General features: G+C 40.3%; 1 protein-coding gene across 7 annotated transcripts in view; it reads right to left on the bottom strand.

The window, feature by feature from the left end:
- Positions 1–3562: 3562 nt before the first annotated feature.
- LOC118423987 (protein cordon-bleu-like) overlaps positions 3563–27690 on the bottom strand; it is a 71609-nt gene continuing 47481 nt past the window's right edge. For 3 of the 7 annotated variants that reach the window (XM_035832355.1, XM_035832353.1, XM_035832358.1), the window contains exons 2-12: positions 21847–22086; positions 21127–21379; positions 20041–20269; positions 17854–18050; positions 16499–16549; positions 15506–15911; positions 15126–15239; positions 14364–14612; positions 7088–9504; positions 5340–5612; positions 3563–4328 (exon numbers count right to left, since the gene is read on the bottom strand). In XM_035832355.1, the coding sequence (XP_035688248.1) occupies positions 4278–4328; positions 5340–5612; positions 7088–9504; positions 14364–14612; positions 15126–15239; positions 15506–15911; positions 16499–16549; positions 17854–18050; positions 20041–20269; positions 21127–21379; positions 21847–22086 (4480 nt within the window). In that variant the 3' untranslated portion in view covers positions 3563–4277. Of the gene's footprint in view, positions 4329–5339; positions 5613–6082; positions 6914–7087; positions 9505–14363; positions 14613–15125; positions 15240–15505; positions 15912–16498; positions 16550–17084; positions 17127–17853; positions 18051–20040; positions 20270–21126; positions 21380–21846; positions 22087–27690 lie in introns of those variants that run through there. The other 4 variants (XM_035832356.1, XM_035832360.1, XM_035832357.1 and 1 more) reach the window with 4 other exon arrangements.

Genomic DNA, 27690 nt, shown 5'->3' with positions numbered 1-27690 from the left:
CATCATGGGACCAGGATTTTATATCCTGCCGTTTGCAAGGATGTCGCCAAGAGTCGCTGTTGTACGGTAACGTTAATGAAGAAGTTACAGTAACCGTATTTGCAAGTTCGTGCCCGAGGGCTAATTGCAAGTACATGGTATAAATATTGTAAATATACAAGTGACAATGAACAGTTATGAACAATATTCTACTCTAATACTAGTGTTGGCTATTTCTAAACAGGTTGGGTTTGACTTCTTTTTTGGAAGCATATGGAGACGAAAAGCCACACCTTTTCTAAAGTTAATAATCGAGTGAGGTAGGGTTCAAGTTCGGGCAAACTTGGTATCATTGGAAAGGTCTCTTGGTGTTTAGTTGGAGGATAAAAACTGCACTCCAATCGGATGCTTTCTTCTCGAGATATCCCTGTATATTTGCGCTCTATTTAGGCTCAACCGCTCGCTGCCTGTAACCGTTAGCGCCATTGTAACGTAGGGTTCAAGTTTCGGTCAGCCAAACTTGGTATCATTAGAAAGGTCTCTTGGGGCCTAGTTGGAGGATGAAAACCGCATTTCAATTTTCGAGATATCCCTGGATGTTTGCCTTCTATTTCGGCTCAACCGCTAGCTGTCTCAGCGCCTGTAGCCGCCAGTGTCATGAGAGGCGGAAAACGTCATCTGTGAGTCTAAGCTACAACAGTCTTAAAGCTACATCACTCCAAGCTTCCATGCAGAGTGGTCGTAGTATTTGTTCAAGTATTTTCAAAACATATATGTTTGAACTTAGTATACAGTACATGTACCTGAGGCAAAGGTACATGTGTTCAAGCTTCTGGATCCTGAATTAAATTTGCCGAAAAGGATACTGAAAAATTGTTTTGTAACAATATAAAAAGTACTGTTATGGTACAATGCAAGAATTCATCTGGATAAAGTGATTAGTGTTGCCAGTCCATTTTTATTAATAAAGTTGCTCTTAAACTGAATCGATGGTGCTGCATAGTGTAGGTGATTTGTTAATTCCCCTTACGTTGCATTGACAAAAAGTGAACTTTATTAATCACTGTCGGTACTGCAGCCGGTCAAAGCTTCTGAATCAAAGTACGAAGGTAGCAGGAAGGACTGCTATTCAATCACAGATTGATCTATCCAGATATCAAACGTCCTGCGATGACCAGAGGCATAACAAGGTCTACTTGGACGGAGGGCAAAGCTGACCACAGCAGAATTACTGTAGTGCCAAACGACGAGAGCTGAGATGATACAACCGTGCTGTTATCAGCAACGCCGCCTGAGGGCGCTGTTTATACGCCAGCACAAGCATAGTTCTGATTCCAGTTGTCCATAGACGTTGCTGCCAAACCAAGCTCCATGTCGGTCAAACGTTTGTAATCTTAAATTTCTAATGAATCGGGCTGTAAGATCCTACTGTGTTGATATATGCAGGGACGCTTTACCAGCGCTTTCTTTCATTCAGTGTTTGGGTGGTGTTTCAGTACCAAGGACAGGAGAATATCGCCAAAGAAATGACACTGCTAAGTCCTGACCTGTCATGTTATCATTTGTATCTATTCCCAAATTAATATCTAGGACATGTTGTCATATAAAGTGCGAAGTAGACCTTGGTATGCGTCTGGTCCTTGAGCAGGGTACGAGTGGCAGTTCCTTCTCATGCTGTGGCGTGTTGCATGGTTTGGACTTCATGCTGCAGTACTGACAATGATTAATAGAAGTCGCTTTTGATCCACGCAACCAAAGCTGATGACCTCCCATGTTAACGTAACAAATATCAAAATGATACTGGAAGCCCAAACTACAGGCAGTAATGTATACGTAATATTTTCAAATGTTTTAAAAGCCACTTCAAGAACAAAACGACACACATTGATTGGACACTATGATCCTTTATTGTTTCTGGCACGTCTTAAAAAGGAGAAGAAGTAAAACTAGCTGCAAATGCAGCCCACAAGGTTTCTCTCACATTTCTTTCATAACAAATTCTTCCCTCTAACTTGTATAACAGGAACAAGAAGCCTTCGATCTTTGCAAACGATATTAAGTCCCATGTTGAAAATCATCAACAAACCAATTTCATATTTGTTTGGACCTCTGTCAATCAGTTTACATTTATCATATGTTACAGAAATGGTTAAATAAAACTGTCTTGTAATTACAATAAGAACATCCAATTTGTTTGCTATGGGACCTTTATAAACCTATTACGGTAGATAGACTATCCTTTTAGAATAGTACTAGTTTTCAATATTCTTTGATATAAGTTGTCAACCTTTAAATTAATTGCTAATACAACCAACTTTACACGTCCAGCACATGTCACCCGTAGCGGAACTGTGCCATCACTGTAGGAACTTAAGGTTGCTATGGGAACATTTAGTTGCTATGGTAACAATGAACTGATACAACAAACATGCAGTATAGCATTTTAGAGGTTATATCAGGTTTCCAAACAGCAATCTGGTTTCCTTATCAAATACTTGTTCAACCAATAAGATTAAGATAAATTAATTTATCTATAAAGTTATATGTATGTATTTACACAACTTAATGACCTTATCAAATGCATCGATTTCTATATCATACTCATATGAATTTTTTCTCCATAATCATGTTTTCTGTAACTCTTCACTGATTATACTACAAGCAAGATATTATATTTTCAAACCATAATTCATATATTTACATAAGATAATATGATAATGTATAATTATACAGATATAATGAGATGAAAAAAAACCATAAGCATGTAACACATTATGTATATGACCAAAACAACTTTAGCAACTTGGTGTTCAATATTCTTACACAGCTCATATGAGCTGGGAACATTTCTTGTCATTATTAAGTTAATAATGCTTGAAAGTTAGTGTAAGTGCTGACATACCTCTTCAAAGCATAATCACATATCATGGTTACTGACAGTGTCTCCAACTTTTGGTCAAAACTATCTTTCCATCTACCTTCAATTGATCCTTTGCTCTTTCAACTTTCTCTTTTGCCAGTGTTAACGTTACGTACGAATATACTTTCATATAACAAAACTTATACCAATATTCCTTGATTACACAAGTATGAACCAGGCATCAAGGAATTTTTCTAGAGGACAGATTTTCCTATGCTGTCATTTTGTACTTTGCCACCAGGGCAAGACGTTTTTCTCACATCAGTATTCTCACACACACCTCATGCATCCTAAGTGTATCAAAATTAGGATTCTATATGGGGGACACCAAAAAACTATATTCTTAGAAGATATATATATCATGAAATAGAGTTATACACGTACAATGTACCAGTAATTCCAACGAAAGCAGGTCAATTGTCACATTAGAAAAATATCTACTTCCAGACTAGATATTCTAATCTAAAAGCATGTTCTCTTTAAACCACTTACATAGCCTCTACATGATTCAACAATTAACACAACAACGTACCATGATAGGAAGACTTGAATAGTAGCTCACCGTACAAAACAGCAACTGTATGTAAATGCCTCTACTATATGGTATAAGGTACATATTTTATCAGTTGCTCTTTTAGAATGGCATTGACTTTGGTTGACTTCCTAAATTGTAATTCAAACTCCAAGTAGGGACCAAAAACAACTTTCATTTGCAGAGTCCTTCCTACTCTTAATGCATGAATAACATCCCTTCTGTAAAGGCCTTGAAAGTCAAAGGATTCTTTAAAGTGCTTCAAGACAGAAAGTTAATATATAGGGATTACAACCAAATATTTTTAAATTCCATGGTTCGAATATATGCTAAGCTTTACTAATAAAAATCGGTTTGCTATGTAAGGATGACAAATTAATGATTAAATTTTTTCTCTGCTGTCTTCATATATATACACATGTACTAGACAGGTTAAACTTGCTATTATATAACATTCTTGAAATTCAAAGTGGCCCAAAAGAAAAACTTACAAAGCAGCATAAATAACTAACGATTTACGTAATCATTTGCTCACATCTTGAGTTTAAAATACTCATTATCGAGACTACATTTACAAGTATAACAGTGACTTCAGCTTGCTTGAATTGAGTATCAATTATAACCAAGTGGGTATGATATTGTGTTTATACACTTTATAGTGATAGCCGTTGTATATACAACTCTTCACTACAAATACACAAGCATATAACAGAATATAAATCTTGTTATATTTACTGAAATCAATGAATACATAATGGTCATGAAAGGAGAAAGTGGCCCTGCAGTCCAGTGGGTGTGGTCCTCACCTGGCCAGGTGCATGCTGCACACCTGTGTGACACCTGCAGCTACACCAGGTCCACAGGTGACACCTGGAAAGTGTTTTCCCTGGGAGACACCTGTGATGGAACATGAACAGGTTAACACACCACTCACTAGTCCATCAGCTGGTTTAGACTTCAGGCAAGTGTAAGGTTTGGGTTGAGATTTGTATGTCTTTTTGCTCATAGCTTGCAAGTGGTATTTTCTCTTTTCACAGAATAAGAAGGTAAAAGGAAATACAAAATGGACAAAAAGATCAACAAAAACCAACCAAACCACACAACTGCTTGGAGCTAAAACAGCAGTATTGGGGTGCAAGAGTGTTCACTTGTTCATGAGCTGCTGAATGTCTGCTTTGCTGGTACCGTAACACCGGACATGGACAGTTATGGTAATAGCATTACACCTTATGAAGATACAACCTTGTCCATAGATACCATACCTGAACACACATTTGATAACACAAACTGAATTGTATAAATGACATTCCCTGCAAAACCTAATATTTGCAACATAATAATGGATACAATAAAAAAACACTCATTTTCAAGTGACCTGACAATCATAAATTAAAATCTATTGCCCCACTTTGAAAGGACCTATAACAACAATCTGACACGCTTCATCTGAGTACAATGTAGCCCATGTGGATGCTATCTGTAAAATCACGTTTTGTTTAGGCTTAGCAATAAAATTTGACAACAAAGTGTAATAACTAGTACCTAGTATTATATGTTAGTTCATGTAAACAGGTTGCGAACAGCCGATGTTAGTACAATGCAGCAAGGGGCACTATATACAAGACAGTGCACTCAACACGAAACTATGTTAACTATGCTAGAACAATATCACAGAAAACATTTCATGCAGACTTACCAATTTCTGTCATAACTGTTTTTCAGCTAAATTTTCGTGGAAAATTCTTAAAATTCAAATTAAACAGAATCACCAATTCTTCAAAATCAAAAACTGAATTTGCATGGTGTAAAAAAAAAAAAGAATGTGGAACTAGTTGTTCAGGAAGGTTGTAGATTGAAGATTACTAAAAATATTGCCTGTGAAGGTTTTTGTGTTTAGTGTTTTCCCACCTTTTTTAACCGTGAATTGAGGTTTCCGGCCTTAATGGCCTCCATAGCAGCTCTACGTGCGTTTACTGCATCGTCAGAATTTTGGGTGGAAGACGAGGAACTCCGACTTTTGGCCGCCATAGCGTGGTCGTAGGGCGGCGGTGGCGGTCGTGAGGAGGGTGGTGGTGGAGGTGGCGCACTACTACCGTTGGCAGCGGAGGAACCGTTTGTGTGAGTGCTCGGTGGTTTGTCGAGGACGCGGCCAAACGAAACATCGGGCTCGGGGCTGGAGACCTGGACACGGGGAGAGTGAGAGGTGTACACACCAAGCCATGCAGGGTTACTGCCGAGGTACTGCCATGCACAGCACACACAGGCATAGGGAGGGGTGGCAAAATGTAGACAGAGCTACGGTAACACACAGAATCCTGAACATTCAAAATTTGGAAAGAATGAAGGATAGAAACAAAAGGACAAAACCGTGGCAGGGGAGACAATTGAATTCTAAATTTGTCAGAAAGTGTGACAGTGTACTATTCATAAAGCTTTTAGGTCTTTTAGGTCTAAAAACAGTCAATGAGTGCTCTTTCTATTAATTGGAAAATTGGAAAGGAACTTTATTCAATATGTAAAAAGTATCAAGAAACATCTTAAAAGAATAGACTGTTGAGGTACAGTATTTGACAAATAAAGAATTACAAGTAAATATGATGACAGCACAATCTTGTTCAAATCCCACCTTGTGAAATTTACGACATATGTTTTCCTGTGTGTTAAGCTCATCTACCTTTAGCCAGCCATCGTCGTTCTTACAATAGACAGTTGTTTGGTATCACACAGTAATGTGCGGAACAGTACATACTCATGCTGTTAGTGCAGTGACATAGGCAATGTGGGTCAGTAACAGTGTAATGTGAATCAGCCATCTCTGCATTGTTTGGTGCACCAACAGTAAGATTTATAATAAACCCTGAAACTCTGAAGGAATGGCATTAGTAGAGCTGAAACCATACAATATTGGCAGCTGCATATCAGTTCCATTCAAGTTGGAAAAGTAGTCTGCTAATGAATAATGGTTGGACAAAGAAACTTCAGAATCTGTTCTTTCTTTTTCTTTCTTTCTTTCTTCAATATGAAAATCAACAAAGCAGAGATACATTGTACAATGACACTCACTTGAATGACAAAAATTGGATTACAAATAACGATGGGACCGAAAAGCAGATGTAAGATATGGTATGTCAGATTTATTTGAGAAGTATGTCACTATGAATTTCTTTATTGCCAGACACAGAAACTTTTCCATGTTGAACAGAATGATGTTGTCAATCAGCAGCAGTGAAGAAGACATTTGCTGTGTGGTTTTTCCAGCAACATTGTCACCACCAGCACCAGGGGAGATTCATTATCTATCCCCACAGCACCACAAACAAGCCTCCCACCAGGGGAGATTCATTCTTTACCCCTGTTGGACGCTCATAGTCGACAGGAGAAGGCGGTCTCGGTGGTGCCTCATCGGAACGATCTATAGCGTCATGCTCCGATTTCTCAATGACACGGCCATACACAACTTTGTTGGTCTGAGGTTGGGCTACCTGAAAATGTTCAAAAGTTGCAAAACACATGGCAGATTTCCTTACTTCTCCATTCATACCCTTCCACAGATACCCTTCAACATAAAACAAATCACAACATCTCAGTAATGTAAAAGATGATGTTTGTAGGCCTTAGTAAGAACAATAGTTAAGATGCAAAAAGAGGGTCTTTACCTTCCGCAGTTTAACGGTAGCTTCTACGCCGCGTATCGCCGTCATGAGTTGCTCGTGTGGGTTGTCGGGTTGCTTCTTTGGCAGCGGCTTCAGCCTCCGCTCCGATGCCGGTCTCAAGCCCGCAGCGGCCGCTGGACTGAAACTCTCGTCGTCCGGATCTACCGGCTTCACCGTCTCAAGGTACTCCGACCTCGGGCGATACTTCGTCTTGAACACAGAGGCCGTACTCTGCGTCTCCGTAGCAAAGTGGGAGGAGTAGTTGGCAGAAGCTGGCCTGAGTTTCGCACCAAAGGCGTAGAAGCCTTGTCTCCGGGACCCGTCCTCCTGTGTTGTGTCAGGTGGGGTGGGTTTGATAGGGTGGGGAGGGGGGACGATAAAGGCTGGTTTAATCCTAACATCGGGCGGCGCGGCGGAGTTTGCCACTGCCCACGGAGGCCTTGGTTCCACCTCAGGGGAGGAGGCAACATTGGGGGGTGAGGATGGCTTGAGGGGGTGGGGAGGGTGGACAGCATGGTACGCTGATATCCCCTGGGGAGGGGTCGGAGAAGTCACTTTGTGGTAGCTTGGGGTAAACGGAGGGGATTTGTGCATGGAACTTTTGGAGAAGCTGTCGCTTCTCATAGGTGGGGCTGGCTTGTGGGCTTTCGTCTCCTCTTTTGAAGCGTCCTTTTCTTCCTTGTCAAACGACCTACTGAACGGCCGCGGGGCCGAGAAATATACCGCTCTCTTCTCCGCTGCAGTGTTTCTGCGTACAGTCTCGGTTTTTATGATAGGCTCACCCGTGTGAGGGAACACTATTACTTCCTTTTCTGGCTTAGGCTCTGCAGGGGGTTCCTGGGAACCTGTTCCACCTTCCTGTGAGTCCTCAACAGATTTATCTTTGTGCATCTGCTCGCGCAGCTTTGTCATGTCTACGTGAGGTCCGGCTTTATTTATAGGACTTACTGCCCTCTGTACTTCCACTGGTCCTGATTTAACAGAAGAATCTGACTTTTGAACCTGTGGCTCAGGGGCTTTATCGACCGATGTACTACGTTTTCTAACCACCCTCTCCACGGGGATGGCATTGTCTGGAAGAACTTGGAAATTGGTGAGTCCGATCGAAGACCTGTCAGGCTTGTGAGCAAACTTGATGTTACTCAAACTAACAAAACTCTTCGTTTCAGGCTTTTTCTCCTCCTGTCCCTTTCCTTCGTCTCTAGAATCTTTACGAACATCTCTTAAAGGTTCTCTCTCATCATCTCTAGCTTTTTGTACACTGTGTTCGACTGTTTGCTGTAATGGTCTACTCTCTTCAATGGCTGTCTCTTCTTCTTCTGCTTTCTCAGTTTCTTCCCCTTCTTTATCAAAGTCTATGTCTACAACTCTTGATTTCACATGACCTTTGAACCCACGTACTGACCCCTCCAGGCTTACGATGTGGTGGGAAGGAGAGGACATTTTCTTTTCCTCGTGTTCAGCTTCGATAAAAGAGCGAACACGCACTTGCTGTGGTCCTTTCTTCTCTCTTAGCACTACTTCCTCAGAGTCTGGTACGCTATTGTCTTCCCTTTCTTCTGATTGGCCGTACATTGTCTGACCATTTGAAACAGCCTCGTTTGATTGGTTCACTTCTACCGATACCTTTGATTGGTCACCAGCCACATGTCCATTTGGAATAACCTCTCTTGATTGGTTGCTAACTTCTGGCGACTTTTGCTGTGATTGGTCAGGTGTTGTGTTGGATTCTGATAGGCTAGATAGGGAGCTAATTGATGGGGAATCTGCCCGACCTACTCCAACTTTCTCCTCACTACTTTCAGTTAGTGAAGAAAGCTCTGCATCATCTGATTCATTAGCTACATTTGGAGCAACTTCAAGAGTCTCTGGCTGGGACAAAGCATGAGATTCCTCAACACGTGTCTCTTCAGTTATTTCTTTCAAGTCCAACTGGCCACTTCCGTGACTCACACTTGGAGAGTCATCAGAGCTAAAACCTTCCGTCAAACTGTCCACCATCTGTGTAAGGTATTCCAACTCTAATGGATCTGATTGAGTGGACTCTGATTGGTCAGAGGTATTGACAGCTGGTTGGTCAAGATAGGAACCTGCTGACTCTTCATACAGCTTCACATCTCTTGATTGGTCAGCATGAGACTCCACAGTTATCTTTGTGTCCTCTGATTGGTCAGAGATGTTGACAGCCGATTGGTCAGAATAGGAGCTTGCTGATTGGTCAGAAGTTTTCCTGTCATCTGATTGGACTGTGCTCACAGTGACAAATCCTGTGTCATCTGAGTCATCCCCACTGTCTGATTCTGCCTTCTCTGCACCAAAAGACATGGATGCCACATTGTCTTCTTCCTTGAAGTCTGCATCAATGTTCACTTCTGCCACATCTATCGCCTCCTCTGCTCGTGTGGTGGTGGCTTCCGAAGCTGGAAGGAAAAGTAACATACCAGTCAGTAAACAGTTCATTCTGGAAGGACTGATGTAACTTCTAGCTCATTCTCATATCTCAAAGGCAACACATCAACTGAAATTATCTTTCAAAACTGCATGCTGAAGTTGACCCCATGCCTTTAAACTGGCAGTGGTAAGTCAGCATGGTACTAGTAATTGATAAAAGTTGAGCCTAAAACATCAGGCCACAGCATCTTTCATACATTTCAACCATGCAAATGAAGACAAATTTCTCCACTTAAAACACATCTCATATTCTTCCTAAGAGAAAAAGAGTCACCCTGTTAAGCACAAGAAAGGCTTCCACAAACACTGTTTTGAGCTTGATGAATCTTTTAAATCACCAGGCACAGCCAAACACAATATGCGCTGGTCAGTGCTGCTAGTTAACAATTAGCAAGTTAACGTTCGGCAGCCCCAGCAAAAAGGTAAATACCTTTCCATGCCAACAAAACTCATTCTAATGTATTACCCTGCAGTTGTACTGTCTGCTCTCAGCTGTTGGGCCTGGGCTCCATTCCCAGTCAGACTTTGTAATCTCCCAGCAGATATTCAGAGGCAAAGACCTTACGTTTTCCTAGCTCCCTGTTTCTGTCACAAACTGCCTCGAGAGACAGTGTCCTTCAGTGTCTTTACAGTGCTGTCATGAAGTGATTTCAACACCTGTCTAAGATGGCGGCATCGTTTCATGCCACTTATTGAAGGGAGTTGACAAAGTTCAGTTGGCTTTTATTTGAAAGAATGGGAAGCTTAAATTGGTAGTATGAAAAGAGAGCCATTTTTCTGGATTTTATGTCTACGTGCTAGTTAAATCTGTTTGGACAGACAGCAATTGAACACGCAAAAAATCAAAAATAAAGATAATGATGGAGAGTGTTCACAGGTCTTAAGTCTTTATTCTACATGTATGTCGCAAAAACAATCTTTCAAGTTTCAAGGACAAGTTTGATCAAATGAGCTAGCATAATTTAGCCACATTCTTTCAAATACCCTCGACTATATCCTATAATGTCTAGTCATTCTATATATCCTATAATCCCAGCCAAATGTCTTAGATCTAATTGTCCTGACTTCAAACCAAATAACACTATCCATGATACCTACACCTGTAGTTAGTGACCTTTGATAAAACCTGTTTTTCCGGCATGATAATTGTGACAGTTCATCCCAGTTCAGACAGGTGGGTTGTCACCTTTAACACCTAAAGGAGCAGCGGAAGTGTTGTTCACTGAGACACACCTGTGCCCTTTTTTCCCACGCCAACAATGACCCCAGGAATCTCTCAGACTTTCAGAACCTCGATCTGATAATCATCATGCTTTTGTTGAATGTTCTTTCAATCTAAAGGACTTTAAAATCTTTGATGACATCAAAAATTGCAACAATGACAGTAAATTATAGAAATGAACTTCCGGAACCCAAATAACACAATGATTACAAAATATATGGTGATTTGAATATGGTGATTTGGGAGATTGTTATATCTTAATTCAATGGAGAGATAATGGCTTTTTTGTAATACTGATCAATCTAAAGAAACAATAGAGGTCACACTAATTGAATTGACAAAACAGTAAGTAAATGTATGATTCTAACTTCAACTCTAGTGAAAGGAAGAATCAAGTAGAAGAAAAATGTCTTTGAAATTGTTTATTACATATGACTAGTATTTGGAGTTATATTAGGAGTCTTTAATTTGTTCCCTACCTCTACATATATATGAATATCAGCATGTATATAAATATCAACATGCATGTATTACCCAGTATACCAAATATAACTTAATGCATTGCAATTGCCCACCCCTACTAAATATAGTTATACTAAGCAGATCTGCAATATCTCGTCTTGCTTTCGCGAAATTCAACAATTCTTAGTATTACACAAAATTCTGTCGCTGATTATGATCTTACAAAATCCTCCTATTATATTCACTGCGTGGGTACATGTACTTCATTCACTGACATTCCCATCTTTTAGGTGGTGCTATGTTCTTCTATACTATTACTACACTATACTTTCAGATTGGAAAATATACCTTGCATTGTGATAACTTTTTAAGGCCTGTTCTATACATCTATAGTCGAGTATTTTTATAATTTCTATAATTCCCATAAGTTTAGGCATACAGAACACTTATGCTTGCATAGTTCAACTCGTTTCATTTACTGCACCAAACTACAGTATGTTTTTGCAGTCTTATAGAAGATACCTACAAGTTAATTTCCCTAGAGCACCTTTGGCTTTGTAAAGCAAGCTCATTACGAATACAACTGTATATGGGATATTAGCTTGGGTAGAGGGGTTCATAGTGAAGGGGATTGCAACAAGATGACAGGCATGGACTAATGGTATAAACAGCCTGAAAACAGCAGGCAGTATGACAGCAGGCAGGTACATCCGAGGCAAGATGCTAAAATATGAAAAATCTATATATAGTATCTATAATCATATGTAGATAGTTGAACATGCAGAAGTCAACCAAGTATGGATACTACAAACTATGATTAAGATGCAAGGCATGACACCTGCCATCCAATGCTCAACCAAGCTATATGCCCTCATGTACACTCCATAACAGCAAGTATAGTAGGAAGCAAAATCAAAGTATTTCAATTGTTTTTTGATGTTTTTGGTACAGTAGATCGGCATCATTATGGTACAATATATAAATTCATAAAGCCCAATATAAATAATTTGTTGAGTTAAAACCCTTTCTTCAACAAATTTGAAATGACAAGTGTACCAATTCTTTAACTTAAAAGTAATTTTGACAACCAAACTTCCGCCCAGCAATAAAACTTCATACTTGATATTACAGGTAAAAGGAAAACATGACAGTTTTCCTGAATCAGAAATCTATCAATATTGCATTCAATGATTATCTGATTAATATTGTGGAAGTCATTATCAAGCAATCATGCATATTAACAGGTAATCATGCAAAAGTAGTCATCAAGATGCCTAAGATGTCGACCAATCAGCTGTGACAAGCATCTGTCAATCATCAGGTAGTAACTCCATGCAGCAGGGTGTACACAACTCATGTAGGAGGAGGTTGTCTCATAATCATTATCACTTATGGCACTAAAAGATGTAAAAAAAAAGGGAGAAAGAAAGAGACAAATGAAAATGTAACTTTCATTAAAAAATACTTTCAAAAAAGTTTTAGCCTTCTGCAACATTGTGTAAAAATAAGTGCCAAATTGCATTAATAAAATATGGTCCTGGGGGCCTTTGCCAATGGTTCAATCCCTTTTTAAAATCTTGAATGCTTGCTTTGACAAAAAATGTCTGCCAAACTAAAAAAACTAACTAAACAGAATAACACTCAAAGATTTAGGTATTGATAACCTCCTCCTAAAAGATTTGCAACCTTCTACTCAAGCAGGCCTGCAGGTCTGGATCAAACTAGAGAATGAATTCTACCTGGTAAAGACAACAGTACAGCAAAAAAGCGGGGAGAATCTGAGATAAGATAGCTTCTTAGTCAGTCGACTGTAGACAACATTGCTGAAATGGAATGCTGAGTAGGGTAAACAGCTGCAAAGAAGAAACTTGGTATGATTAAACGAAGAGCGAACAGGAAAAATCCTGAAACAAAAGAAGTTTAGTTGTACAGAAACTCAACATGGGTGCATGCTCAGGAGACGGATCCACAGGAGAATCATGGGAACTGAGGCTGCCAGTCAGAGAATGGGGTGAGAGAGGATCATGGGAACTACTATCACTTAAGCCTCTTCTTCAGAGGTTGTTCTCATGAATACTGGTTTTAATATGATTGGGTTGAAGACTTCAACGTCGTCGGGAAAGCTGCCGGTGCTTTCCGTGTCCGAGAGGTCACTATAATCCTCGTCCCATTCGGTGAACCAGCCTGCAAAGCATGAAGGGATTGAGGAATGAGCACAGATTACCCATCATTCTCCTGGGTCCCAAAGCAGCTATAAGGGTGAGGTTTTAAGTAACAGATGACGTTACATTTTTAGTATGTTGGAATGCATGCAGAAAGCAAGCAAAAACTGATATCGCAAAGCAAGTGTGGAAAAACCAGGGTAGCAATTTATAGACAGACAGCCAAACAAACCTATTCATATGATTCTTAACTCTAGTTGCCATACAAGCTGTTGATTTCCAATATATGGCTTAATGATATACACCAAACTTACATATACACGAACATCTCCATTCTCAAAACTTATCTAAAATACAATACTGCAAGTGTCTGACACCCTTTGTCCGAATTACGCATCAATATGCACTTAAGATCAATAGCATTTCAAGATGCTTTCAACTTACCCAAACCATGGTCGGTACCATAAAAATCGTGCAACATATTTTCCATTGCATACTTCCATGCATAGATGATGATATCTACAAGAAACCTGCACTTGGAGAAACAACTCTACCATGCATGTATACAGGTACAGAAACATGGGACAAATCACATAATACATGCAAGAGGACAAAGAAAAATAGAGTACAGTTTCTTCAGCTTCAGAAATGTCTTAAAGAATGTCGACATAGATCTCCAAGTGACAAAATTAAGTTTTGACTGATATACACAATTCCGAACATAGTTATTTGACAAACAATAAGGTTTACTGCATAGATAAGAGGCTATCAACTTATCTAAATAGCTTTTCTTAAAACTTCAAGGTAATATATATATATCAAACTCATCCCTCTATCTCCTTTCCAATTTTTCAGTTACAAAAAGGATAGAAAAATAGACCGGAGGCTTACAAAATGGCTTATGTAAGAACAAGGAGGTTAAAAACACACTTGGTAAGAAATATACTGTATAAGAGTTAGAATTTTGTAGAGTCAGACTTACTGCCTGCCGAGGATGCCCCTCCAAACTCTGATGGAGCAGTCAACATGGCAACAGCCTCATCCTCATCCTCCTCTACATCCTCCATCTTCTCCTCCTCCTCCCGGGGTGATGGGGAGGGGGGCACGTCGGGGGGCGGGATGTCTGGAGGCGGCGGGATGTCGAAGGAAGCAGGCCGGTATTCCAGGCTGAGGTCACCAGGGGCAGCGTAGCTCATGGGGCGAGGGGGCTTCGTTGGCAAAGTGTTGTATCCTGTGGTGTGGAAGTAGGGGATGAAACGTGTTAGAAATGCATCATTAAAGTCTCCTATGTGAACAGACCATACAACACTCACCAATTATAAGCTGTGACAGTCCATGTGTCAGAGACATTTTTCTGTCTTTTTCACTATATAGAAGCACTTAGAGCATACACAATACATAGCCTTAAGGTGGGGTCACAGGTGTGTATATATTCAAGTCCCTACGAGGCCTGTATGGAAGTCTTAGTCCATACCAGGCTCCATAGATCACTGGAAAAATAATAGAGATTGGACAAATACAGCCAGATAACAGCGGAGTTAGCACCTCAGACAGCTAACTTCTCTGGCACGTTATGTGTCTATGTTTCTTCAATTACCATTTATTCAGCAACCTGTGGAGCCTGGTAGAGGCTAAGAATTTCAAAACGGACCTCATACAGACCTAAATGTATACGCACGTGTGAACCCAGTTTTTGCTCCTTTAAGGGCAAAGACACTGTAACAGTTATGTACATGTACATCACCTCTGATGTTGATGTCATCCTGGTACATGTCTCCATCGACCACCTCAGGGGACCTGGTACCAGGGGGAGGGGGTGGGGCTCGTCGCTTGGACCTCGGTAGGGTCAGACTTTCACCTGGGGGAAGGGGAACTTTTCTTACTACAGGTGCACTGCCTTGTGTTTAAAAAGGGACATCATTAAGGTTACTGTCTGAAATAAAAAGGCTTAGAAATTTGATGGGATTCTGAAAAAGGTTTATACACATCAAGAGAATTGACAGATAAATACAATGCAACAAAACTATTGAACTTAAGCTGAAATAGAATAAATTATTCATCATTTTCCTCCATCTCTAGTCTTAATGTGTAAAATCATTGACCATATCATCTTCTATCACCCACCTGAATTAAACTCGATGCTGGCCTCAGCACCAGGAGAAGATGCCTGACTGTCTGTTTCCCTGGTTGGGCTGGCCTCTGCAGCACGATAAGGTGCCTCCATGGCTGCAGTCTGGGGCGGCCTCGGTGCAGGTTTCCTCCTGTTTCTCTCCAGCGTGGTATCTCCGCCCGCGTACGAATGCCTCCAGTCCGCGCCAGGCTTGGACGCACCGGGAGGAGGGGGTGGGGGTCTCTTCTTCCGCCTCTCTACAGCCTCTACAGGGGGGCTGGGCGCTTGAGAAGGGGGGGATCGCTGAGGGGGTGTCTGCGGGAGGCTGCGTGTGGGGGAGGGGGGCGACTGGGTAGTAGAAGGGAAACTGGTGGACCGAGCGTACTGGTTGGAAGATGACTGTGATGCGGAGTCTCCAAGCTGTGAAAGAATAAACTTTGGGTCATTCCATTTCTTAAGATTACTGGAAATGTATTAAGAGCACCATACAGACCACAGTTTCAAAGTATACCCTGTTGAAACAGCTATTAGGAACACCAAATGAACACCATAGAGATCCAGTACATAAAAAACTCTATGTTTGCCACGATTTGAAGGCACTGGATTTAGATGCATGGCATATCCTGAGCTATTTGCACTGTGTCACCAGTTTGCTGTATATTATATTATAATTATTTCCGGAACATTCCATCGAAAATGTTTTGAGGAAGCAGTCAGAAATTTGACCTGTTAATACAAGGTTGACAACATCTTTACATAACAATCTATTAAGGGGTTAAAAATCGTCTTTCAACCTCCATGCACCATCTAACTTGCATCTAAGTTCCATCGAACCAAAACACCTTCCATTACAATGTACCTTAATCTACAATACTGTCAAGCTTGGCCATGAATGTAACTGTTACGTGACCAGTTAGTACAGGTTAAGGAGAGTGTTACTATTATACTAAGCCATTGACTAAACTCAACCCTATACCTAAGTGCCACCTGATATAATGGAGGTTCACCTGATAGGGAATTTCTCCAGAAACTGTTGATCTCCTACTCTTAAATCCGGGCTACAAAATGGTACAGTAAACATCAACACAAACAGACAACACACACTTAAGATGGACTCATGTGACATTTTCGGTCCCTTGGGATCCTATTATATTTAACAGAGATTACAAACTTTGAGGAACATTTTTATTCTCCACCCTGACATATGTATCTAAAACATCCACCTTTTTCTTTCATATACTGTACACTCCTCATAAAAGGACCAAGCATGAACAAAATCCATCTTAGTGGGCACACATAGACACACACAGAGATATGTACTCACCATAACCTGCAGAGACATTAGAAATCATTCATGCAAAATATTTCACTGGTACAAAGAAATATTCTGCATAGTTTAGTTGTTGATTATGACACTGAAGTTACAGTACTGTGATAGAAAGAGATTGTATGTGCTTTTGTACACAGTACACAAATTCACATAGTCTCCTTCTATACTATAACTTTGATGTCACAGTCCCTGCACATTAATGGTGAATACAAATCACATAGTTTTCCAGATTGGATGATGAGATGATTCGTTCTTATAATCACCTTATACTCCACCTCCCCTGTGTAAGAACCACCGTCTTCACCCTGCGTTAGAGAGGTAAGGGTGCACAGCTAAGATTCAGTGGTGCAGTGAAATGCTGTTAGCAATTACGCTCATAGGATTAAGCAAGCAATCAGTGCAACATGCAAATCAAATGTTGTGCAAATATGCAAAACAGGCGTACAGTGTGCAAGTGCAAAATAACACAGTGAATAGCAAATTCTTCCACAAGATTAATGTAAGCATCAGTAGCTACATGTATGGTTATGCTTTAGTTGTTGTAGCAAAGTTAGGGTTTCCTAACTCTTTTCATTCCTTCTAAGGGCTTTTCCTTAACTGGTAAATTCGGCAGTGTTTTCAAAACTTGCGGTTTTCTCAATTCAAGTCTTTATTTTCAATCTGCCACAAAATTTAATATCTGAGTAGTTGGTACCAATGTAGCATTTGCACAGGCCTTGAGAAACTTCCTTGACTTGTCCAGCTAATTTGCACTAAATTGGACTCAAACATCTTAAGGCTAAGTTGAAGGTTGCTATAAGAAGCCGGAGAGACAAGAATGCTAGCCATAACCCCATAGACTGTCCACCACAAGCAAAAAAAGCAAGTCTGCTCAAGCTTCAAGTCAATACATATAGCAGTGGTTAAAAAGCTCCAGGTACAAAATGTATAACATAACCATTTTGTGTACACCTTGTTATTGATGAACTGTGGAAAAATGTACTTCCTCACCCTTAAAGCTACTAATTTCTTGATAGTCAATTGTGTACTTACGAATTTGAACTTCCTCTTATTCTTGAAGGCACCGAAGCTAAAGAGGGACTTCTTCACTTTGTCCTTGAAGCCGAGGGAGGTCATGGACTGCGACTTTTCCAGTGGAGCGGGTTTGTACGCGGCCACTTCGTCGTTGTACGCAGACACGGGTCTCACCGGGGACTTGTACGGAGAGGGTTGAAATCTTGGGTCTCCTCCTACAAGAAGAGAAATCAATTATTCTTTGGAAGGTAGTTTCAAAAGAAAAGAGTCATAGACTTTTACAAGTTCAGACTGTTTCATGCTGCCCAAAGGAGCTCAAAGTGGACCAGGCTAGAACTTAGAAAGAATGAATCGCAAGGAAGAAATTCACAGATCCAAGTGTGCATGTTCATAGGTCAAAGGACAAGGACCCTAACTTATCTTGTAACCACATAGATGGTGTTTTATATTTTAGGAACAATTCCCTGGAACTGCAAGGGCAAGGACGCTTAAGAAAAATGAAGCATAGTGAGGGAAAGGGTATTTCATAGCTCATATCTTCAAGCCCTCCATATCTTAGATCTGAATAGACGGGAACATCGCATGCAGGGTCCACGTCACAGGAACAGCTAGGTGGGAGTCAGTACCACTTGAAGAAAAGCTGCCCTTTTTCCTCCGTCTGGGCAGCCATGGGCACCAGACCCTTCTCTTGTTTTCCGGTGTGTCGGGTAAGAAGTCTAAGCCTACGGGTGACGCCAGGCTAGAGTGACAAGATCTAACAACTACAGAACAGAAGCAAGACAGTCAGAGCTGGAAGAGAGAAGTTAGTAACTATAAAGTGTGCAGGTGCTGTTTTAATCAATCTATGTTTGGATATTATAACAAGCCAGTAGATGAAGATAGACTGTACCTTCCATATGTTGGATCACACACAAAATATTCTAAAAATACTGTGAAATCTACATGGACTCTTGCATGCATGTACTGTAACCAGCAATGAAATCAAGCCAACTCATGCAGAGAAGTCACCATCACTATAGGACAAACAGAGAAGTTCTGCTGTTACACACAGGACTTTGACAACAGTAAAGCCACCATCACAAATCAAGAACAGAGCTTGGCCGACTTGTGGGCAAGCTCCAAATGGGCATTTTCAGCCGAAGTATTGCCAACATTCCGGCAATTACCAAGGCTTTGGGCATTGTCCATTAGGATTTAAACATCCGTGTAAACATCTGTGTATCAAAAAGGTAGAAAGGACAATAACTTGAACTTTTCAGGATGACACCAAATGTTCATTCCAACTTGTGACAGTGAAGACTTTCAACAAAAAATTTGGATGACGGTCGGGCGATTTTCAAATATGGCAAGCTCAAGCCGATCTAAAAATCTGTCCGTCATTTGCTTGAATTGTGACATAGGCTTAAGGACAGATGAGAGGGAAGTGATGTTAGTACCTTCATAGTTGGTATCACTTCCCACAGCATGGAAGGAGGGAAGAGGAAGGTCTTGGAGACAGAGAGAGAAGCATTTACTGTTACAGTTAAAATGGCCTGAAGATAGCTGGAAAGACAGGCATCTTCAAGATAGAAAGTCCTTGTATGAGTCTTGAAGATAGTGTACAGTAGGGCTATGAATGAGCATGCATTCCTGAAGTCACATGCATACAGGCATTCTAATGCACCTGCAATTCTGTTATCTCAAAGGCACCTACCATGCATAGAGAACAAGTTTGACATAAGAGTTTCGTGTAATCTAGAATCATAGAGTCAACTAGTCCCATGTAAATACAGCATAAAGACTGTATTCTTTGGTAAATTGGAGCTTAGAGTAGCATACTGTTTATTGTCCCCAAAGGAAATTAATGTTTGTCAGCAGGTGGTTTGCTGTTTTATATACTATAGGTTTATGTCTTGCAAACTGAAAAGGGGATGGACCTTTATGTTTGTGGTGGGACTGGATGCCAATGTTACATTTCAGACTGTTAGTGTTATGTATGAATTAATGTAATAAGGTATCACCTTTTCATATGGGTTCAAGTATATACCAAAATAACATCCTTTCAAATGGAATATCTTACTAAGGTATTTCTACTTGTATTTAGTAAGGTACCTTACAATGTTGCCTTTTTGTGTAATGGGATAATCCATACACAAATACATAGCATTAGTTAGTAGACAAAACGTTGGTAAAGCTTTAAGCCATATGTACACATTCGTTATTTACCTGGTCTGGTATCTACCACCAGTACTTCCGCCATGTTATAATCATCTATTGTCCAGTTTGTGTCCAGAACTACGTCAGGTTTGTCCACCTCTCGCAGAGCGAAGCGCGCAGGGTCCATGTTACACTTCTCACAGATGACAGGGTACAGCTCGGCGATGGTCAGCTTACGACTCACTCGCACAAACGTCTTCTGGTTCATGGGAAGGTTCACGATCAGTCGAAACGTTCTCTGGAAAAATGAAAAACAGGAACGTGTTGAATGTAGACTTCTTCAGACCCAGTCTAGATGGTGGCCATTTTTAACCCCATAACAAATACCAGTTTTGTTTTATGCTAAATGACTACCGTAGCAGGCTTGTTAATCACACATCATCTTTCCATTGATATCTGACTATTAGCAGGCATATCTACAAATTAACACACTCAAGAAGGACAAATTCTACACTAATTTTTTCTCAACTGAATAAAACAACCTCTACCTTCTTTGAAGTCAGCATGACTAATATCATTATGATGGTGATATTTTTGATACCAAATAACACATCAATATTTCCTTCCTTTGATATGTAAATGAAACCACAGCAATAATGTTTTCCCTAACACAAAAATCAATATCTGGGATCCGCAGTGATAAAGAAAAATATCACATTCCTCAGGAACTATCATATATAAACATCTGTCTGCTGTTGCAATATATGCAGAATAATTCTTTTGACATTTTCCAAACTTGGTTGAACATGAGTGGAAATGAGGTGCTTTATGGGGCCAATGTTATTTTGCAGTTGACTGAAAGTCATTGTTTTTTGTGTGCCAATGAAGCTTCAGAATCTACATTCTTCTACAAACTTTCATGAAAGACATTGAGGGTGCTACCTATATTGTGAAAAGGATAACTAAACTGCATGCTCTCAGACTCCCAATCCCTACATGTGTAAAATCATTGCACCATAACTGCACTGCATCTCTACATTATTTACAACACTGAGCAAAGCTCACTCGGTGGTTTATTAGGTGGCTATAGATCACTAGCCAGGCCGAATGTCACAGCAACATCTACAAAAAGTGGGTCATTAACGTATCCCTCACCTCTGGTGCACTCGGTACTTTTGGTTGTACAGGTTTCCATCTGTCACGATCCTCGCTGACGACTTCGTTCTTCGGCCTGACCACGACTTGCGTCACGTCGGGAAGACGGCCAATGGGAGTGCTGGGCATGTAGGTGATGACCTCCCCTTCCTCGGTGGGAGGGATGACCATGGTATGGGAGGAGGGGCTGAGGCCGGGGTACTGTCGCTTGTATTTGGCACATATCTGGACTAGTAGGTCCATCATATGTGTGCTACAGGAGGGAAAATAAAAGCACTTGGTAAGTGTTTGTAAATCGTTTATTGACAATGACAATGATCTTTATTGCATATCGATGCCCAACATGGGCTAAATGCACTCAGTTTTGATAAATAACTTAAAGTAGAATTGTGAAAAAAAATATATTCTATCCAAAACTACAGAGCTCTTCCCTCTTCTTGAACAAATTTACATTATTGTAAGAACCGTTTCAGAAAAAACTGGTCAGTAAACTAGCAATTTTCTAATACATGCATATATGTACCTCCTTTACTCTGCACACTTTGAAATGCAGGTGTAAAATAGTTTGATATACTTCTGAAGGGAACTTTTGCAACACTCATTACATTGTTTTATCCCTATTTTAGATAATTTTGACATCAGAACTCTTTACTTTGTCAAGAAAAGCATCAAGACACTAGCAAGCGAAATTCCTTTACAGTGGGCATTAAGTGATTTTACCTTGCCATAAACTTTGTTGTCTTGACCTCTCCTCCAGGTAAAATCACATCCAGGTCAACGAACCCATCCAGCTCCTGCACAGGGTCCACATTCTCATTGGTCATGTGACTGTTCTCTTTCCCGGGTCCCATACCGTTAATGCTGGGACGGACATTTCCGTTCACATTTCCGTTCATGTTGCCATTCATTTTGGCGTGGGGTTTCCTTGCCGGGGGTGGCGGGGGCGCACGGGCTCTCTTCCTGCAGAAGAACATATAGAAATGGTCAACAACAACAGCAACAACAAAGTCAACAACAAAGTCAACAACAACAGGCTTTATTTCATTCACACCTACATTGACTTGATTTATGTCGGGTGTCGCTCCTCCCCTGCCACCCGAACTGTAGCAGCCCATTGCACTTAGCCTAAAGCATTCAACCTCTTATCATCAAAACAGACCTTGATTTTACCAACTACCAATTTTGAATTATAACCTCAAAATACTTTTATGAAACAAAATTATAAGATATGCTTATACATTTGACAGACGGCAGTCTAAACCATTTTTGCTCCAGAAAATTTTTTTCAGTCTGCTTGTTTTTTTATTGCAACAAAACTGCCCCAACAGATCATACTGATAAAATCTGTGCTCATTATAGATAGGCAATATAGAAATATATATAATGGACCACCGAAAAGTGGTCACAATTGCCAGGTGGTCCTTACCGGTTTACAGATGTGGTCACCTTGTGCAGGTTTTAATAAAGTCATGCATTTTGTAAAGGGCTTGCAAGGTGCAGGGTTATGAGCTATATCAGCCATGATATGATTCATTAGCTAGGGATCAAGCCTTTTACATGTTCTACTCAAGGCTACTTTAACCATTGTAATCTTGCTTACTTCAAATCATAGCCCAAGTATGGAGGGCTAAAAATTCCTCTACAAACATTTCAAGGCCAACTGACAAAGAAAAACTCATGATACATGGTAACACTATGCGTCATATGATGTGGGCTAAGGTTAAGTCACTTTGATGACTGCCTTGACATATCTTGTCTATGGATAAAGGATAACAGCCTTGTGACTGGTGGGAAAGGTTCAAATTTTCATCCTTGACATAAATTTGGGTTCAAAGGTTGAGAAGAAAAAACAGAGTTGACAGATCTGTATGGTGATGTACTGACATTGTGTGCAGCAAACAGTGATACTGACACTTTTAAATTTTCCTTTATAAAGGATGAAAAGGACCTCTTTGTCATCATGACAGCTAGGGCAACGGGACTACTCAAAGACAAACCAATAGTCGACATAGAGTATCCTACTTTCAACTGAAAGAAATGGAGGTTGACGTACAGAGAAACCTCTTGTGATTGAAGGTAGATGACATTGTGACATCTAACCACATGATATATAACCACAGCCTATTTAGTGTATATACCTTTGGCTAATACAACTTAGTACTAGTAATGTGCATACATGGTTCAACAGTGTGCACAGTCATTACCTGCATGTATGCAGGTATGGTTTTGATGCTGGTGGAAACTTTTCGGTAGCCGGGGATGTACAACATGTAGGGCGCTGTATCTCGTGAACGGATGGTGCGAGCACGACGATTTTTGGTACGTGGGTTGGGGGTGGTAGCCTGACACTCAGGTGTGATTTTGGGCCTCCTGGCGCTTGACCTTGACATTGAAGGTGGCATTTTTGGTGTTTTGGGGGCACTTTTGGCGCTGTGTGTCCGGAACGATACGCGCGATTGCGACGATTTTTGGTGCATGGGTGGGGGGTTGTTGCCTGTTGCCTAGGATTGACTTTGGGCCTTGTCGCGTTTGAACTTGACCCGGCAGGTCGAATTTTGTGTCCGGGAGGGGTGTTTCCGGAGTTATATCTTCTGAACGGCTAGTGCTGGCGCGATGATATTTGGCACATGTGTCGGCGGTGGCTGAATAATGCTCAATTTTGATTTTGGCGCCCTTGGTGCTTGAACTTGACATTTTAGGTTACCTTTTGTGCGGGCACGGGGCGTGCGCTGTATCTCCGGAACGCAAGGTGCCATTGTGTTGCCATTTGGTACGTGAGTTGTTTGTGGTGTCCTGGTGGTCAGGTTTGATTTTGGGCCTCCTAGTGCTTGAACTTGATACTGTATAGGTTGACCCTGTTTTAGTGTGGTTGGGGCATCCTCCCAATATCTGCTTGGTTTTAAAAACAGATTATGGTTGGGTGTAGAACCATCATCTGGCCTGGGCCACCTTCAATGTATCAGGTTACTTAGTGGCACTGACAGTTTGCCAGATGACGGGAGTGTGCCAGATTATATATCTGTTGGTCAGGTATAATTGGAGTTTGCTTATTACTCTTTGTGGTGTTTCTAGAGCTGTATAGTACTGAGTTTTAAGTTCCGGTACAAGTTCCTTTACCCTGTTGGCAATCATGGTTGAACTTGAACTTAAACAGAAGAAGATGCAATTTTCTAATGTGGAGGAGAACTGTATAGAGTGTGGGCATAAGAGAAAGGTATGTGTACGATTTGTCCTGTGTTTCTTTTTGTTTCTTTGGTAATGCCATTTCCATACTGTATACAGGTAATTTGTTGTTTTGGGCTAGTCATATTCGCTTGGTTTTTGGGCCTGCTTAATCTATGGTACAGGCAGGGTTAAGTGGTGGAGGCTTAGCTTTGTTCTGTTTTAAATTCAGTATCGTTTGTTGCATTTTGTCGCGGCAAATATATGATGAAATTCCCCTTCTAAGCAACTGCTCATTGGTTTGTGGGGATGTTTGCTGGGTGTTTGCTTTGACTACAACAGCTTCTGAACTTTTCAAAGCTTCCATTGCCAGCAGCTTGCCATCTATAAATGGGATTGACAAGGACATTTTTCATAGTAAATTATGCTGTTAAATTTGGCTTAGATACTACAGGAGATTTAGGTTTGGGTTGGATGGATTGAATGAAAATATCATACCACCCTGGGGACTAACTGTTGCTGCTGCATGGGGGCTACCACTATTCATGTTGTCTAATGTCTATGGAACTACAGATAAAAGTATCATTGGTCAAATTATGCGAGTAACATTCCGATGTCAAGTGAATAACACCCCAGAAATAAATCTTTAATGAATATCATTGGAAGAACACAAACCAAGGAGACTTAGCAGCTGCATTAGGTCAGTACATTGAAATAGGAAGATATTAGTATATCATGTGACAGAGTAACTACATGTGCATGGGCCATCTGAGACAAAAAAAGGTAGCGTCTCAACAACTTCAAAGTACTGTGGTTGGTTACATACTTAAGAAATCCAAAATAAGTAATGTTCATCCCTGTCCAAACTTACAAATTCAGAAAATGGAATTTCAGAGTCAGACTTTTGCATGGTGCACAACCAACACAGTAAAAAGCTCATTTTTCCAACCACGTACCACAGACAAAAAGGCAAAAATACACAATAGGTCTACAGAAACCCAATACATTTCATGCAGGCCTGAGGTCTACGAACTCTTGTTGTAAAATTGCCTTCAAGCTACCTCTTCATGCATAGGTGCATTCAAGGCTGATACAGCAATAAAATTGTGTTGAGTGCACAATTGAGGTATTGAGGGGCGCCACTGCATTTTATTTACAGCACATGCAAGTATATTTACCTCTCCTGGCCACAGTGACCGTAAAGCTCTTAATTACAATATCAACAACATTGACCTTGAAACATTACAACCTCCTTGACTTCATGTTTTACCTGTCACAAAGTCAAACATAAAACTTTCCCTCCTTGTTTGTACTTGGCTAAGCACTGTTGTCAGTATGTGAACCATGAATGGTTGACTTGTTAAACTGGGCAGTCCACGACAATGTTCGGGGCAAGAGAAGTAGTGATAGCAGTGTTTGCAGGTGTGCATGATACACCTGTACAAAGCTGTCATACAGAGAGGTCTTTGTCTCTGACGTGAACAGGAACATACACAGGAATGACACCACACTGTCAAGTGCTTTAAATCTTCAGGACTGAAGCTTACAACACATTTCTCCATGTTCATTATACATCGAGCCACTGCACACTACCACGTTACACACTGCACAATATCTCTACTCATGCACACATGGTACAGTTCTGTTGGATGTAATGCTGTATTTCTTACTACAAAAGATAATAAGTTAAAAAACGAAAAACAAGATAAGAAACATCACAAAGCCCCAGACATACAGATATCCTTTAATTGGAAGAACCTCCGATTTATTTAGAGGTGTCTGATATTTGACAATCATTGTGACTATCCAATCCAATCTGTCAACAATGGATATTGATTATTACTGATTGCCATCAATATAAAACCTACAACAGGCCTCTACCTCTCAGCGTGAGAGCTAGAACAGCATAACTACACAGAGATAAAGCATCTGCTTACTTAGAGTGTCCTACTTTCTTCTAAGTTTAGACCAACTGAATTCCGTAGCTGCAATCATTTACATAATCTTTAAAAGGTTTCAAAACTGAAGACAAAATTATTATGTACCACAACACTCTAAGCAGACCTAACTAAAATCTTGATTAGGAGAAAAATAACACATAGATAGACTTCCTACCTAACAGGACAAGACAAGACAGCCCTCTCCTTCCCTCATCTCCCTGGGTAAGCCCCTAGAGAACATTCTAGTCATGCTTGAGGTACAATGTAAACAAACTCCTGTACCAGCCATGAGGGTGTCCCTCCCACTGAAGACCAGTAGCTGCTGGTACCTAATAGAATCAACATTTTCAGTTCACAGATCAGATCCTAAATCATTTGTGCTCCAGAAAATCTGTTTGTTTTTTGTTACATCATTTCTTATCTTGTTATCGTAAATATTTCCTTACATCAATGTTTATTTTTTTCACACCAGGCATCTAAATTGTGGTCTACAGAGGATGTCATCCATGAAATCAAATTTGCACAGCCTAAAAACCACTTCCCATGGGCGTAGGGAAGGCAGGGCATTAGGTCTATAATTAGAATCAATATCAGAATGGATTGTCACATTTTCTGGTAGATGTACATAGCTTTAAATATGTCTGGCTTTAACTTGCTTTTTACTGTGTGCTGTGTTAGAAATTTAAGTCACATATCTAATACATGTTTATTGAAATAACTCAAAACAGTCTGTTATATTTCAATATTGCTGGTCCAAATATGGCTAGATTAAAGAAAATCTACATTAGAGAGAGAATGTCATAACATATGAAGACCCTCACCTTGATAAAAACACAAAACCCAAGTATGAAGTCTGTTATAAGCTAATAAAAACATTTCGTACATATTTCAACAGTATGATTTCTAAAGGTGCTTTCTTTTACTTGACATGCTATGACTATTGAGTTTGTATTGAAACCTGGGGTCAACTGCCAGAAATACTCTGTGATTTGACAACAACAAGAGAAAGAAAAGAAAGGAGGATAAAGAAAAATGTATGAAAGAAAGAGGAACAAAGAACTGGTAAGAAAAATATCAGTGGAGCTCTAAACAAATACAAAGAACGAGGCAAAGTACACAACTAGCAGAAGTTTGTGACAGGTCACTAGCTATGGAACTGGTGCATATCTGTCTAATGCTAACAAAGAGCCAGGATTTACAGACATATTCAGCCACCCAAGTGGCAAAAAATAGATGAACATGCCTTGGAATTATAGCTGATTTCAGCTGCATTCAAATAGAACATTCAGTAATAAATTTTCTTTGTTTCACGCTGTATCTCTATGATTTATACTTATTCTGTGATTCCCCGTTTAGATATGTTTCACACTGTATCTCTATACATGATTTCTACTTATTCTGTGATTCCCCATTTAGATACTATAACACTGTATCTCTATCTATTGATTTCTTCTCATTCTGC

This window comes from Branchiostoma floridae, chromosome 10 (genome assembly GCF_000003815.2).
Source record: "Branchiostoma floridae strain S238N-H82 chromosome 10, Bfl_VNyyK, whole genome shotgun sequence".
NCBI lineage: Eukaryota > Metazoa > Chordata > Leptocardii > Amphioxiformes > Branchiostomatidae > Branchiostoma > Branchiostoma floridae.
The sequence above is the reverse complement of the archived record's forward strand: the minus strand, read 5'-3'. Positions and strand labels throughout refer to the sequence as shown.